At 46.8% G+C, this 16,360-nt stretch overlaps 1 protein-coding gene across 1 annotated transcript in view; it reads left to right on the top strand.

Annotated features, from left to right (window-relative positions):
- The window catches only part of LOC134348843 (myozenin-2), a 45,305-nt gene that overhangs the window by 11,188 nt on the left and 17,757 nt on the right, over window positions 1–16,360 (top strand). The window contains exon 2 of the mRNA XM_063052622.1: window positions 4,611–4,714. Within this exon, the coding sequence (XP_062908692.1) occupies window positions 4,642–4,714 (73 nt within the window). The 5' untranslated portion in view covers window positions 4,611–4,641. The remainder of the gene's footprint in view (window positions 1–4,610; window positions 4,715–16,360) is intronic.

Below are 16,360 nucleotides of genomic sequence, written 5' to 3'. Positions count from 1 at the left end.
ATGGAGGGATCGGTAGTGGGGAGGGTGAGATGAGGGAACAAACACCAGTCCTCACAGAGGGATCAGTAGTGGGGAGGGTGACCACTGCCAAGGTCCTGGCTGTCAACATGTCAGGAGGCGTTAGGGGAGAACTGGTGAGGAGACACTGACAAAAAAGACAGATGCACCGTGGAGGGCATTCTAACTGACTTCCTGGAGCCATGCCTCAAAAAGGCAGCACCCATCAATAAGGACCCCCATCACCCAGGACATGCCATGTTCTCATGTTCAGGTACAGGAGCCCGAAGACACTCACTCAACGATTCAGGAACAGCTTCTTCCCCTCTGCCATCTGATTTCTGAATGAACAATGAACCCATGAACTTCTCCTTTTGCACTACTGATTTAATTTAACTTTTTAAATACAAACACCTTTTGCTGTAGTTACAGCTGTTTTATCATTATGTATTGCAATGTACCGCTGCCACAAATCAACAAATTTCACGACATAAGCCAGTGATATTAAACCTGATTCTGATGCTAAATCACAAAGAAGCCAGTCACTCTACTTCATTCACAGTTTGAGGAGGTTCCGTATCTCTCCAAAGACTCTTGCAAATTTCTACAGATGCAATGCACAGAGCATCCTAACTGGCTGCATCGCTGTCAGGTTTGGAAGGGCCGCTGCCCAGGATCGGAAAAGGCCGCAAAGCGTTGTAAACCCAGCCAATTTCATCATGGCCACCAGCCTCCCCAGCCCCAAGGATGTCTTCAAGAGTGGATCCCTCAAGAAGATGACATCAATCACTAAGGGTCCTCACCACCTGGGACCTGCCCTCTTCTCATCGCTACTATCTGGGAGGAGGGACAGGAGCCTGAAGACACACACTCAACGATTCAGGAACAGCTTCTTCCCCTCTGCCATCCGATTTCTGAACAGTCCGTGAAGCCATGGACACTATCTCAGTATTCCTTTTTTTTGCACCATTTATTTATTTTGAAATGTATGGTAATTTGATGTGTTTGCGCTGTGCTTTATATTCCATGTAATGAAACAGCAGGGGAGATGAGGCTGAGTACAGGGCTACGGTAGGAAACTTTGTCACATGATGTGAGCAGAATTATCTGCAGCTTAATGTGAAAAAGACTAAGGAGCTGGTGGTGGACCTGAGGAGGGCTAAGGCACCGGTGACCCCTGTTTCCATCCGGGGCGTCAGTGTGGACATGGTGGAGGATTACAAATACTTGGGGATACGAATTGACAATAAACTGAACTGGTCAAAGAACACTGAGGATGTCTACAAGAAGGGTCAGAGTCGTCTCTATTTCCTGAGGAGACTGAGGTCCTTTAACATCTGCTGGACGATGCTGAGGATGTTCTACGAATCCGTGTTGGCCAGTGCTATCATGTTTGCTGTTGTGTGCTGGGGCAGCAGGCTGAGGGTAGCAGACACCAACAGAATCAACAAACTCATTCGTAAGGCCAGTGATGTTGTGGGGATGGAACTGGACTCTCTGATGGTGGTGTCTGAAAAGAGGATGCTGTCCAAGTTGCATGCCATCTTGGACAATGTCTCCCATCCACTACATAATGTACTGGTTGGGCACAGGAGTACATTCAGCCAGAGACTTATTCCACCGAGATGCAACACAGAGCGTCATAGGAAGTCATTCCTGCCTGTGGCCATCAAACTTTACAACTCCTCCCTTGGAGGGTCAGACACCCTGAGCCAATAGGCTGGTCCTGGACTTATTTCCTGGCATAATTTACATATTACTATTTAATTATTCATGGTGCAACTGTAACGAAAACCAATTTCCCTCGGGATCAATGAAGTATGTCTATCTATCTATCTATAATGTGAGTAAATGCAATTGGTATAGATGAACAAAGAGGTTAGCATGGATGATGTGAGCAGAAGGACCTGGTTCTGTATTCTATGACTCTGACACTGACAGAATTCATAGTTTAAAGTAAATTTATTGTCAAAGTACGTACATGTCATTGGGTAGCCAACGGCCTCGTAGGAACATGCCTGTCCTAGCATGAGAATCTGCTCTGGCGGACTGGGCAGATGACATCTACAGTGAGATCCAATGGCCAGGAAGCTGGCACTGCGACGCTCCGTGGAGAGCGAAGAGTATCGAGGCACAGAAGACATCGTGGTCATCCAGTGCAACCACCAAGGAAGACGCCAGTTTGTGACACTTGTTCGTACCACTGGACGTGGGCTTCTGAGGTGGAGATAGTGGAACTGACCCAGTGCAGCGGCATTTCCACTTTAAAAACTCTCCCACACAGGTTTCCTGTCATCACGGAATACATGATGGACAACCACCATCATACATCGTATGATCCTGAGATTCATTTTCTTGCAGGCATTCACAGAACAGAGAAATACAATAGAATCAATGAAAAAAATACACACAAAAGACTGACAAACAACCAATGTGCAAAAGAACTCCATCTCTGAAAATAAAAATAAATAAGGCAATAAATAATACTGAGAACATGTGCTGTAGAATCGTTGAGGGTGAGTCCGTAGATTGTGGAATCAGTTCAGAGTAGTGGTGAGTGAAGTTCTCCACTCTGGTTCAGGAGCCTGATGGGTGAGGGATAATAACTGTTCCTGAACCCGGTGGTGTGGGTCCTGAGGCTTCTGTATGTCCCTCGTGGCAGCAGCGAGAAGAGAGCACGTCCTGGATAGTGGGGGTCTTTGATGTCAGCAGCGTTCCATGTAGATGTGTTCAACAAATTTCACAATGTACCGTCTGCTGACGATATTAAGCCTGTTTCTGATGGCGGGGGGAGGGATTTTCCTGTGATGGACTTGGCCCTGTCCACCACTTTTTGAGCGCAGGTTTTTCTGTCCCTGGGCATTGGTGTTTCCATACCAGGCTTCAGGACACTCTCCACTGTGCATCTGCAGAAGTTTGTTAAAGTTTGAGATGACATGAGTTGTGCTGTGGAGAAAGAGGCTCTCTCCTCCTGAAGGACTATTGTAAACCCGACAAGGTTTTTAAACCCATTCAAAGTGAGTGTGATCGACAGACCGGAGATTGTCTCGTTACTGTGATGAACCTAACTCGCATCATAAACCAGTTATGCTGAGAAGCAGCTCCTCGTGAGGTCTCTCCGTTGGTCGGGGATGACCATGGATGTTTGTCCCAGCTGTCTACGTGGTATGCAAGCCAGGCTGGACAATATGGAGAGCAAGCTGCTGCCCATGTGCCGGGCTTCCCCTCTCCTCACAGCTGATGAACCCAAAGGAACGTAGGGACCGATACGGGTTTGCCAACAGTGGCATCACAGGAGTTCCAGTCAGTGTGGAGCTCAATGTAGGACCCCAGCTCTTGATTTTACCCTCGGGTTTACTCCCAAAGCCTTCTCCATGCGCGGGTGTGGCCGGAAGACAGTGGAGGCATGAGATCGGAGCATTCCTTCTCCTGGACGAACTGTCATCCACAGCCGCCGAGCCCCGTCAGCCCAAAGTTCTGGACTTCCCCAACATCGGGAACAATCTTCCTACATCTATCCTGTCCAATCCCTTTAGAATTTTATACGTTTCAATAAGATCCCCCCTCAATCTTCTAAATTCCAGAGAGTATAAGCCTAGTTGATCCAGTCTTTCATCATATGAAAGTCCTGCCATCCCAGGAATCAATCTGGTGAACCTTCTTTGTACTCCCTCTATGGCAAGAATGTTTTTCCTCAGATTAGGGGACCAAAACTGCACACAATACTCCAGGTGTGGTCTCACCAAGGCCTTATACAACTGCAGTAGTACCTCCCTGCTCCTGTACTCGAATCTTCTTGCTATAAATGCCAGCATACCATTTGCCTTTTTCACCGCCTGCTGTACCTGCATGCCCACTTTCAATGACTGGTGTATAATGACACCCAGGTCTCGTTGCACCTCCCCTTTTCCTAATCGGCCACCATTCAGATAATTAACTTGTTTTCCTGTTCTTGCCCCCAAAGTGGATAACCTCACATTTATCCACATTAAATTGCATCTGCCATGAATTTGCCCACTCACCTAACCCATCCAAGTCACCCAAGTTACATGTGGCTGGATCAGTATTCCAGGCCCAACTGTTACATGTGGCTGGATCAGTATTCCAGGCCCCAGCGTGAGACTGTAGCCTTGAGACTGGTGACCTCCCCCCTCCCTCCTTCTTTCTCTTTCCATTCCCCATTCTGGTTCTCTCTCATGCAGTCCCTTCCCCATCACCTCCCTCTGGTTCCCCTTCTCCTTCTCTTCCTCCCATGGTCCACTCCCATCTCCCATCAGATTCCACCTATACCTTCTCAGCTTCTCACTTCATCCCCCCCCTCTCCCACCCACCCACCTTCCCCTCACCTGGTCTCCCCTATCATCTTCAGCTTGCACTCTCTCCCCTAACCCTACCTGCCTTCTGTCCCCTTCCTTTCCAGTCTTGATAAAGGATCTTGACCTGAATCGTTGACTGTTTATTCCTCTCCGTAGATGCTACCTGACCTGCTGAGTTCCTCCAGCATTCCATGTGCGTTACTCTGGATTTCCAGCATCTGCAGAATCTCTTTTCTTTGGATGTCGAGTGTGCCTGGAAGCCAGCGTGACTCACCTCAGTCTAACTTCTCTCCCTAGCCTCTCGACGCCGGAGAAGGAAGGGGGAATAATGTCGTACGCCTCGCTGATCAGGGAGAGAAAGGAGAAGGCTTCGGCCATTGCCCGGGAATTCCATGGAGAAGGTAAGGACTGTCAGACCAGTTATTTAAGAACAGAAGGAGGCTATTTGGCACATCTTGTTTATTCCGGCCTAAAATAGACTGTAGATTAATGAGGTGAAAACATCTTGTTGGCCTCACAATCTACCTCGTCATTACCTTTGCCTCACTTGTACTTTCTCTGTATTGTTACACTTAATCTTGCATTCTGTTATTAGTTTTCCTTTATGCTACTTCAATGTCCACAATGGTCATCTCCATGGTACTGAGGCTATGTAGACTGCCCCTGACTATGGTGCTTCATTCCCGCTAACGTAATGAACTCATAAGTGAGGCTTTGGGCCTACACCGGGCTGCTCCTGGCTGTCCAATATGAGGACTCATTCTTGGTTCGGAATGCTGTTGTTCGCTTCAATTGGTGGCATGATTTACGTTTCTTTTTCTTCCTTTTGCACATCGGGTGCTGGTTTTTTATTTTCACTTTTGTTATTTTTTTCTCTTTAATTGGGTCCTTTCAGGTTTCTTGCTTTGAGGCTATCTGTGAGCCAGCAAATGTCAAGGCTGTATAGTTTCTTTGATAATAAGTGTACTTGCAGCTTGAATGCTGAATGTGCTGTGTTGATGAGATGCACGGTGTGAATGGTGTGTCAGACAAGCTTTTCCATTGTATCTCTGACCGGGTGATGATGATAAACCAACTTACCAATCAGCTTATTACGCTTTTCTTCCAAATTCTGACAAGGTTCAAGCTTATCGTCCTCTAGTTATACATATATACAACCAACGTTCCTCCGGGCCATGGTGCACCCATTATACAGATATCACACACAGCACAAGCTGTAAAACAAAATATTACCTCAAATACTGCAAGTTAATAAAATATATGTAAAGCACAGCACAGGTAAAGAGCAATCAGTAAAACAGTACAGGAAACAGTGAACAGCTCGCTGTCCTAGTGAGGAGACCCCGGTGGGGCAGGGTATTCATTAGCCTCACAGCCCGGGGGAAGATGCTGTCCTAGTCCTGATGCTCCTGTACCTCCTTCCTGACGGTAGTGAGTCAGAGGGATTGTGGGCTGGGTGGTAGAGATCTTCAACAATGCTTTGAGCCCCTCGTCTACGACACTCCTGGTAAATGTCACAAATGGGGGGGGAGGGAGACCCCAATGATTCTCTCGGTGGTCAAACTATCCTCTGCAGGGTCTTTGCGGTCAGATTACTGCTCAACAATCAGGCTCCTGAACGGGCGTGGATAACTTCAGTCACCTCAATTCTGAAATAAATTTTACAACCTACAGACTCACCTTCAGGAACTCTTAACAACTTATGTTCGTAGTAGTAATTTTAATATTTGCACAGTTTGTCTTCTTTTGCACTTTGTACGTTTGTTCGTCCTGTACTGCCTCGATGTAGAATATAGAACATAGACCAGGAGCAGGGTCTACTGTCAGCGATGTTGTCTTGAACTAATTAATCTAGTAATTAAAAGTAACTAAGTTCAAGTTCCATTTTCATTCAACCGTACGTGAATACCCATTGTCACGTACCCCGTGATGGGTTAAAGATCCAGCAGAAATGGAAAACACTTTGGAGTCCAGTATTGCTATTAACTAATGGTATTTATTAGTAACTACGCAATACAGTAATATAAATGCAGATATATAAAACAGGTTAGCAATGATTATATATATACGTAAGTGTGGAAATACATGAAAACCAAGCTTCTTCAAGTCTAGGGGTAAATAGATAGTCTTACGATGATGAGTGAAGTTCAGTTCAGTTTGTGGTATTTAGTTGAGTAGTGATGGAGAGAGAGAGGGAGAGATTTGAGTCTTCAGGTGAGCTGACGCCATTGATCTTCCCATTGTCTAACGAATTCCTTTAGAAGTCACCGACTGTGACTACAACAAAGGGGACCGTTCTTCTGTGGTAGAATTATCAACCCAGGCGAGGGCTGGCACATGAATAACTCCCCACCGGTCACACCCTTTTCACACTGCGAGAGCCACTGATCGATCCACCTGATTGATCCTCCAAAGCCCACCTTTCTGTGGGCACAACAAAGCTCATTCAGTGTCCAAGACCATGTGTCTGTAGGTCTGACAGCTGACCTATTTATCTCACCGTGCTGAACACCAGCTGTCTATCAAGCAGCTCCTCCCCTCTCTCTCTGTAAGAGCTTGGAAGCTGCCAGTGTCCTTGCAGAAAGTATAAACAAACTGTGAGCAGTCTTCGCCTCTCTCTCTCTTTCTTTCTCTCTCGTTTTAACAAGGTGTCTGTGTTGAACAACTCTCTCTCTCTTTTTCCATGGCAACCCAAAAGCTGACAGCAGCAGTCAGTCTCCTTGTAAAAGTATAAAAACGCTGCCGAAAAACTATAACACCATCTCAAAGCAGTCTTTGCCCCTCTGTCTCTTTCTTTCTCTCTCTTTTTAAAGGTATAGTCCATTTAAAAAAATGACCCCTAGGGGTACATAACACCATAAATACAGCCGGAAGTTCTTTAAAGTTGTTATAGCCAGGGATGGTAATGGGGATGAGCTCCCAACAGTGTGCACCTCAAATAGCCTCTGACAACCAAGTCCAGCTCCTGGCCTTCACGTGTGGCTTAGCTACTAAGCCCGGCAGAAATGTTTCTGCTGATAAGAGAAGGGGCAAAGGCCGTTTACTGGTGCCTTAAAATCAGTCACATCAGGCAGTTAGGGTTCATCAGCTGCGTTTGCCAGCTCATAGAAACATAGAAAACCTACAGCACAATACAGGCCCTTCAGCCCACAATGCTGTGTCAAACGTGTACTTACTTTGGAAATGACCTAGGGTTACCCATAGCCCTTTATTTCCTAAGCTCCATATACCATTATCTAGGAGAAGAAAAACTCTGATCTCAAACCTCCCCTGCCATGCGATGATACCCACTCATAGGAAGGCTTCGGGAGTAAGCTACAAGGAAAAATCCAGAACTGGAGTCTCTAAGGCAATACATTGAGTTCAACGCTGAATGGCAACTCCTGCAAAGCTGCTGGTGCCAAACTGTAACGGTCTCTGCTGTTTCTTGGGATTCATAGAAAACCTACAGCACCATACAGGCCCTTCAGCCCACAAAGCTATGCCAAACATGTCCTTACCTGAGAAATTACCTAGGGTTACCCTTAGCCCTCTATTTTTCTAAGCTCCATGTACCTGTCCAGGAGCCTCTTAAAAGATCCTATTGTATCCGCCTCCACCACCGTCGCTGGCAGCCCATTCCACGCACTCACCACTCTCTGCGTAAAAAACTTACCCCTGACATCTCCTCTGTACCTACTTCCAAGCACCTTAAAACTGTGCCCTCTCATGCTAGCCATTTCAGCCCTGGGAAAAAGCCTCTGACTATCCACACGATCAATACCTCCCATCATCTTATACACCCCTATCAGGTCACCTCTCATCCTCCGTCGCTCCAAGGAGAAAAGGCCAAGTTCACTCAAACTATTCTGATAAGGCATGCCCCCCAATCCAGGCAACATCCTTGTAAATCTCTTGAAATGAATGCTAACAATGCATTTGCCTTCCTCACAACAGACAACCTGCAAATTAATCTTGAGGGAATCCTGCGCGAGGACCCCTAAATCCCTTTGCACCTCAGACTTTGAATTTTCTCTCCATTTAGGAAGTAGTCAACCCTTTCATTTCTTCTACCAAAGTGCATCCTGATTCCCTCTGCCATCTCTTTGCTCATTCTCCGAACTTGTCCAAGTCCTTCTGCAGCCTCAGAGCTACCTGCCCCTCCATCTATCTTCATATTGTCCACAAACTGGCTACAAAACCATCAAGTCCGTCATCCAAATCATTGACATATTGAAGGCACACACTCACCAAATCAGGAACAGCTTCCTCCCCTCTGCCATCCGATTCCTAAATGGACATTGGACCCATGAACGCCACCTCACTTTTTAAATATATATTAGAACATTACAGCACAGAAACAGGCCTTTTGGCCCTTCTTGGCTGTGCCGAACCGTTTTTCTGCCTAGTCCCACTGACCTGCACCTGGACCATATCCTTCCATACACCTCTCATCCATGTACCTGTCCAAGTTTTCCTTAAATGTTAAAAGTGAGTCCGCATTTACCACTTCATCTTGCAGCTCATTCCACACTCACACAGAGATTATTTCTGTTTTTGCATGATTATTAATCTATTCAATATACATATGCTGTAATCAATTGACTGATTAATTGATTGATTTATTTATTTTCTGTATTATGTATGGCATTGAACTGCTGGTGCCAAGTTAATAAATTTCACGACACATGCCGGTGATTATAAGTCTGATTCTGATAAAACATAAAAAGAATCGGTCCCAACACAGACCCCTGTGGAACACCACTAGTCACCGGCAGCCAGTCAGAAAAGGCTCCCTTCATTCCCCCCTTTGCCTCCTGCCAATAAGCTGCTGCTTCATCCATGCTAGAATCTTTCCCGTAATAACATGGGCCCGTAACTTGCTGAAACCATGCTGACTACAGCCTATTTTATCACGTGCCTCAAAGCAGTTAAACTAGAAAGAGTGCGGAGAAGACTTACGAGGGTGACAGAGTGCCCCTCCCTCAGTCCTGCCCCTCTGACGGTGGGAATAGTGACAGAGGCGAGCAAGTGGTGAAGGTGACGGGAAACGGTGGAGGAAGAGCTGGCAGGCGATGGGTGGATCCAGGTGAGGGGGGGGAATGACAGGCAGATGGAGGAGGGGAGAGTGGGAATAGTGACGGAGGCTGAGGTGAGAATTTGATTGGAGAGGAAGGTGGAACATGGAACCAAGTGAGGGAATAGGGGAACAATGGGGGGGGGGTCCAGTGAGAGGGGTGTGTGGGTGATGGGCAGATGGAGGAGGGGAAAGAGACAGGGTGAGTTCACGATCCATGAGGTAATGTTGCCGCTCTATAAAACCCTGGTTAGACCACACTGGGAGTATTGTGTTCAGTTCTGGTTGCCTCATTATAGGAAGGACATGAAGCTTTAGAGAGGGTGCAGAGGAGGTTTACCAAGAGAGCATTTCTTATGAGGATACGTTGGAACGAAGGAAGATGAGAGCTGTACAAGGTGACAGAATGGACAGCTAGAGATTTTTTTTCTCAGGGTGGAAATGGCTAATACTAGGGGGCTCAATTTTAAGTGATTGGGGGTAAATATGTATATGGGGCATGTCAGAAGTTTTCTTACACAGAGTGCTGGGTGTGTGGAACAGCTTGCCAAGGGCGGTGGTAGGGGCAGATACATTTGGGGCATTTAAGAGACTGTTAGATAGACACACGGATGACAGGAAACCGCAGGACTGTGTGGAGGGAGAGGTCAGACTGACCACGGAGGAGGTTGAAAGGTCTGCACCACATTGTGGGAAAGGGCCAGTGCTGTGCCATATAATGGAGGCTGGGGAGGGTGTAGCAGGAACTGGGTAGAAGAGGAGGAGAGAAAATAATGTCAGGCCCGGTCACAGGAGCGGGACTCAGGTCACAGAGTGTTCTCGAGTTTCACCAACTGCAACAGCACTCCCGGAATCCTCACTCGACCCTCAAACGTCGATGCTGTGCACAGCTGCGGGGTTTCGGATAACAGTGCCTAATTTAACCGCCGCTTTGATTGGCGGAAGGAGAGGGTTGCTTAGTAAGGAGGGAGGGAGAGAATTTAACTGTGAACATTTGACTCTACTTGCTTGGAAAGTCCGAGTTTGGAACCTCCTGCCCCAGGTCTCATGAAAATGGAGAGACTATTTAGGACTGAGATGAGGAGAATTTCCCACCTATGAAGGCTATTCAATTTTAGAATTTCCTCTCCTGGAGAGATCACCTTTGGGAAAGAGTGAAGCAGTATTGAGAGAGGAGGCCCTCTGTTGGTCAGACTTGACCTTGGATATTGTCTACGTTGTCAATCAATTCACACACCAGTATGCAAGCCAGGGCAGTATGATATGGAGAGCGAGCTGTTGCTCTCGCCACACAGCTGATGAATGCAAAAGAATGGCAAAGACCAATATAGTTTGGCACCAGTGATGGGATAGGGGTTGTCAGTTAACGTTGAACTCACCGTTGGACTGCTTTAGGTCCTCCAGCTCTGGATTTTTCCCTTGGCGTTTACTCCCAAAGCCTCCCCCATGAGTGGGTATCGCCGCAAGGCAGCGGAGGTTTGAGATCAGAGTTTTCCTTCTCCTAGATGAGCTGCCAACCACGGCTGATTAGCCCCATCTGCCTGAATTGACTGGTTTTAAGGCGTCAGTAGCCCACCTTTGCCCCTTTGCCCCACCTTCGTCAGTAGAAATAGTTCCACAGGGCTTAGTAGCTAGGCCACGCGTGAAGGCCAGGAGCTGGACTTAGTTGTCAGAGGCTATGTGAGATGCAAACCATTGGGAGCATTTCAAAGATTCAAAATACATTTGTTATCAAAGCATGTATGTAGTAAACAACCCTGAAATTCAACGTCTCCACAGACAGCCATGAAACAAATAAACTCCATGGAGCCCGTCTAAAGAAAACGCCAAGCACCCAACGTGTAAAAAAAAGAACAAATCACTCAAATGGCAAAAAAAAGAGCAAAAGACACACATAATATAAAGGTGCATTTAGTAGGTAATAGGAGCTTATCCCCACTAACCACACCCACCGTCGCCCCGGCCACTGGCTGAGACAACCTTAAGGAACCGTTGAGGGAGAAGGGTCGAAGATACCCAGAGAGTGAGAGTCACACAAAACAGAACAAGGCTCTTTTGTCCAATCTACCCTCCCGACCAAGGAGCCCGCATACACGGTCCCATGTGTCCACAGTTGGTGCATCGCCCTCCAAAGCTTCCCTATCCATGTACCTGTCCAGCCCAAGTATCTGCTAAACATTGTTCACATCCCTGCCCCAAGCACCCCAGACATAGACAACAATATACAGGCAGATTCAGAGTGAAGTGTATCAGCTAGCTGAGTGGCATTGCAGCAACAATCTTGTTCTCAACAGTAGGACCAAAGAACTGATTGTAAACTTCAGGAAGGGTAAGACAAGGGAAAACACATCAGTCCTCATAGAGGGATCAGAAGTGGAGAGAGTGAGCAGCTTCGAGTTCCTGGGTGTCAAGATCTCTGAGGACCTAACCTGGTCCCAGCACGTCGATGCAATCATAAAGAGGGCATGACAGCAGCTGTATTTCATTAGGAGTTTGAAGAGATTTGGTATGTCACCAAAGACGCTCGTAAGTTTCTACAAATGTCCTATGGAGAGGCAGTCTAACTGGCTGCGTCAGTGTCAGGTATGGGGGTGGGGTGGGAATGGGGTGGACAGGAGTGAAGTAAGCTGCAGGAAGTTGTCAGCAGTCAGTTCCATCATGGGTACCAGCCTCCATAGTATCCAAGAGGTCTTCGAGGAGCGAGGCCTCAGGAAGGCGGCGTACGTTATTAAGAACCCCCTTCACCCAGGGCACGCCCTCTTCTCATTGTTACCATCAGGGAGGAGGTACAGAAGCCTGAAGGCACACACTCAGCGATTCAGGAACAGCTTCTTCCCCTCTGCCATGAACCCATGAACACTACCTCACTTCTGTCACTTCTTTGCCCATTCTCCTAATCTGTCTAAGTCCTCTGTAGCCTCTCTAATTCCTCAACACTATGTGCCTCTCCACCTGTCTTCATATCGTTTGCAAACTTGGCCGTAAAGCCATCAATTCCTTCATCCAAATCATTAACATATAACATAAAAAGAATCGGTCCCAACAGAGACACCTGTGGAGCACCAGTCACCAGTGTGTGTGGCCTCCGTCGGCCGTGATCGACCTTGGGAACTGCGCCCCTGGTAGTCACTGGTTTGCCGAGCAGCGTCAACTGTGGCTACTGAGGCCGATCCTGGAACGGCAGGCTCTGCTATAGTTGCTGCATGTGTAGGGCGTTGTGGAATTGTTGTCCGCTGTCCGCTGTGCTCTCCGTTTAGCTCTGCGCTCCTCAAAGCGACTCAGGATCACTCTTTCGCCTTGCTGTAGGTGTTGCTGAAGAGTACCTCGCCGTTTGTTGCGGTCATCTGCTGTATCCTCACAGCACTCTGTGCTGATTTTCAATGCTTTCATGTCGCACTTGCAGAGGTCCCTGAAGCGAAGCTAGGGTCTGCCAACGTTCCTCTTGCCTGTTGCTGGTTCTCTGTAGAGGATGACCTTTGGCAGTCTACCATCCTTCATCCGACGGACGCGGCCCAGCCAGCGCAGTCTGCGTTGTCTTAAAAGCATGAACGTTGTGGGAAGTCCAGAGCGGGAGAGGACCTCAGAGTTTGGGACTTTGTCTCTGCAGGTGATGCCGAGGATGCGGCGAAGGCTGCGCAGGTGAAAACTATTGAGTTTCCTCTCCTGCTTGGAGTAGATGGTCCAAGTCTCGCTACCATACAGGAGGGTGCTGATAACGCATGCATTGTACACGGCAGTCTTGGTCTTTGTAGCGAGTTTCGGATTTTCCCAGACCCGCGAGGAGAGTCGAGCAAGGATCGATGCTGCTTTGCCGATACGCCTATTGATTTCAGCATCGAGGGAGAGAGTGTCGCTAATGGTCTACCCCAAGTACGTGAGCTTGTGGACCACTCCTAGATCGTAACCCCTCTATGTCGCTTTCATCGAGTTGACCAAGGCATTCGACCTTGTCAGCAGGGATGGGCTCTTTCAGATTCTCCTCGAGATCGGCTGTCCCCTGAAACTCCAAAGTATCATCAAGTCATTCCATGACGAATTGAGGGCTACTGTTCAGTACGTTGGCAGTTCATCCGAACCCTTTGCTATTCGTAGTGGAGTCAAATAAGGATGCGTGTTGGCCCCAACATTATTCGGCATTTTCTTCTCTCTGCTATTGAAGCACGTGTTTGGGGCGTCGACAGAAGGCATCTACATGCACACCAGGTCTGATGGGTGGCTGTTTAACCCTGCGCGCCTGAGAGCAAGAACAAAGGTGCGAAAGATCTTAATACATGACATGCTATTTGCCGATGACACTGCTATAACCTCGCACACCAACCAGCAACTACAAACTCTCATGGACCGCTTCTCTAAGGCATGCAAGAACTTCAGGCTTACCATCAGCCTAAAGAAAACAAATATCCTTGCCCAGAACGTAGTGGAGACCCCAGTCATTACCATCGACAATTACAATCCAATCACCAGTAGTCAACCAGAAGAGGCCCCCTTCATTCCCACCCTTTGCCTCCTGCTAATCAGCCACTGTTTTATCCATGCTAGAATATTTCCTGTAATATCATTGGCTTGTAGCTTGTTAATCGGCCTCATGTGTGGCACCTTGTCAAAGGCCTTGTGAAAATTCAAGTTGTCAACATCAACTGATTCTCCTTTGTCTATCCTGTTTGTTATTTCTTCAAAGACTTCCAACAGATTTGTCAGGCAAGGTTTTCCCTTAAAGAAACCATGCTGATTATGGCCTATTTTATCATGTGCCTCCAAGTACCTCGAAACCGCATCCTTATCAATTGACTCCAACATGTTCCCAACCACCAATGTCCGACTAACTGCCTGTAATTTCCTTTCTTCTGCCTTGCTCACTTCTTGGAGAATGGAGTGACATTTGCAATTTTCCAGACCTCTGGAACCATGCCAGAATCAATTGATTCTTGAAAGATCATTACCAATGCCTCCACAATCTCTTCAGCCACCTCTTTCAGAAACCTGGGGTGTACACCACCTGGTCCAGGTGACTTATTTACCTCAGACCTTTCAGTTTTCCAAGAACCTTCTCCCTTATAGTAGTAACTTCACACACTTCATGACCTCTGAGACCTGGAATTTCCACCATACTGCTAGTGTCTTCCACAGTGAAGACTGATGCAAAATACTTATTCAGTTTGTCCGCCATTTCATTGTCTCCCATTACTACCTCTCTGGCATTATTTTCCAGCAGTCCAATATCCACTCTTGCCTCTCTTTTCACACTTTATGTATCTGAAGAAAACTTTGTATCTCTTTATTATTATTGGCTAGCTTACTTTTGTATTCCATCTTTATCTTCTTGATGACTTTTTTAGTTGCCTTCTATTGGTTTTTAAAAGCTTCCCAATCCTCTAAATTCCCACTAATTTTTTGCTGTATTCTATGCCCTCTCTTCGGCTTTTATGTTGGCTTTGACTTCTCTTGTTAGCCACAGTTTGTCATCTTGCCTTTAGAATACCTCTTCCTCTTTGGGTTGTATATATCTTGTGCCTTCCAAATTGCTTCCAGAAATTCCAGCCATTGTTGCTCTGCCATCATCCCTGCCAGTGTTCTTTTCCATTCAATTCTGGCCAGTTCCTCTCTCGTGCTTCTGTAATTCCCTTTACTCCACTGAAATACCAATAGATCTGAGTTTCGTTTCTCCTCAAATTTCAGGATGAATTTGATCATATTATGATCACTTTCCCCGAAGGGTTCTTTTACCTTAAGCTCTCTAATCAATTCCAGTTCCTTGCAAAACACACAATCCAGAAAGGCTGATCTCCTAGTGGGCTCAACCATGAGCTGCTCTAAAAATCTATTTTGTAGGCATTCTAGAAATTCCTTGTTTTGGAATCCCACACCCACCTGATTTTCCCAGTCTATCTGAGTATTGAAATCCATTATGACTATTGTAACATTGCCCTTTTGGCATGCATTTTCTATCTCCAATTGTAATTTGTAAACCACATCCTTACTACTGTTTAGGGGTCTGTATATAACTCCCATCAGGGTCTTTTTACCTTTGCAGTTCCTTAACTCTATCCACAATGATTCAACATCTTCCAATCCTATGTCACCTCTTTCTACAGATTTGATTTCATTTTTAACCAACTTAGGAACACCACCCCCTCTGCCCTCCTGCCTGTCCTTTCAATACAATGTGTATCCTTGGACATTAGGCTCCCAGCTGCAATCATTTCAGCTATGATTCAGTGATACCCACAACATCATACCTGCCAATCTGTAACTGTGCTGCAAGTTCATCTACCTTATTCTGTACACTGCACACAGTATAGGGAATAAGATCTTGTGATGAAAACGCAAACAAGAGGAATTCTGCAGATGCTGGAAATTCAAGCAACACACATCAAGGTTGCTGGTGAACGCAGCAGGCCTGGCAGCATCTCTAGGAAGAGGTGCAGTCGACGTTTCAGGCCAAGACCCTTCGTCAGGACCCTTCGTCATGAATGTTGCTTTCTTGTGGCCTCAACAAAGTCCTAAACTAAGGGACAAAGCTTCAGGAAAAGAAGGCAACACTTTAGGTCTGAGATGAGATGAACTTTCCATGTCCTGATGTTGTCTGAGGTTGGAGGTTTTTCTCCCAGAGAGATAAGGATCAGGCCACCCTTTGGACAGAGTGAGGGGACATTGAAGAACAGCACCTGACTGGTTGCATCACTGCCCGGTACGGAAACTCCAGTGCACAGCATCACGAGAGGGTTGTAGACACCGCCAGCCAGGACGGACATAACCTATCGAGGACATCTTCAGGAGGCAATTCCTCAAGAAGGTGGCGTCCCTCACCAAGGATAGGGACCCTCACAATATGGGACATCTTATTACCACCATCGGGGGGAGGTACAGGAGCCTGAAGACACAATAATTCAGGAACAGCTTCTTCTCCACATCTTCAGATTTCTGAATGGTCTACGTACACTACCTCATTATTCCTTTCTATGTCTTTGCACTTTATGCTGCTGCAAAATCC

Source organism: Mobula hypostoma, chromosome 7 (assembly GCF_963921235.1).
Source record: "Mobula hypostoma chromosome 7, sMobHyp1.1, whole genome shotgun sequence".
In the NCBI taxonomy this organism is placed as follows: Eukaryota; Metazoa; Chordata; class Chondrichthyes; order Myliobatiformes; family Myliobatidae; genus Mobula; species Mobula hypostoma.
This window is presented reverse-complemented; position numbering and strand designations above follow the sequence as displayed.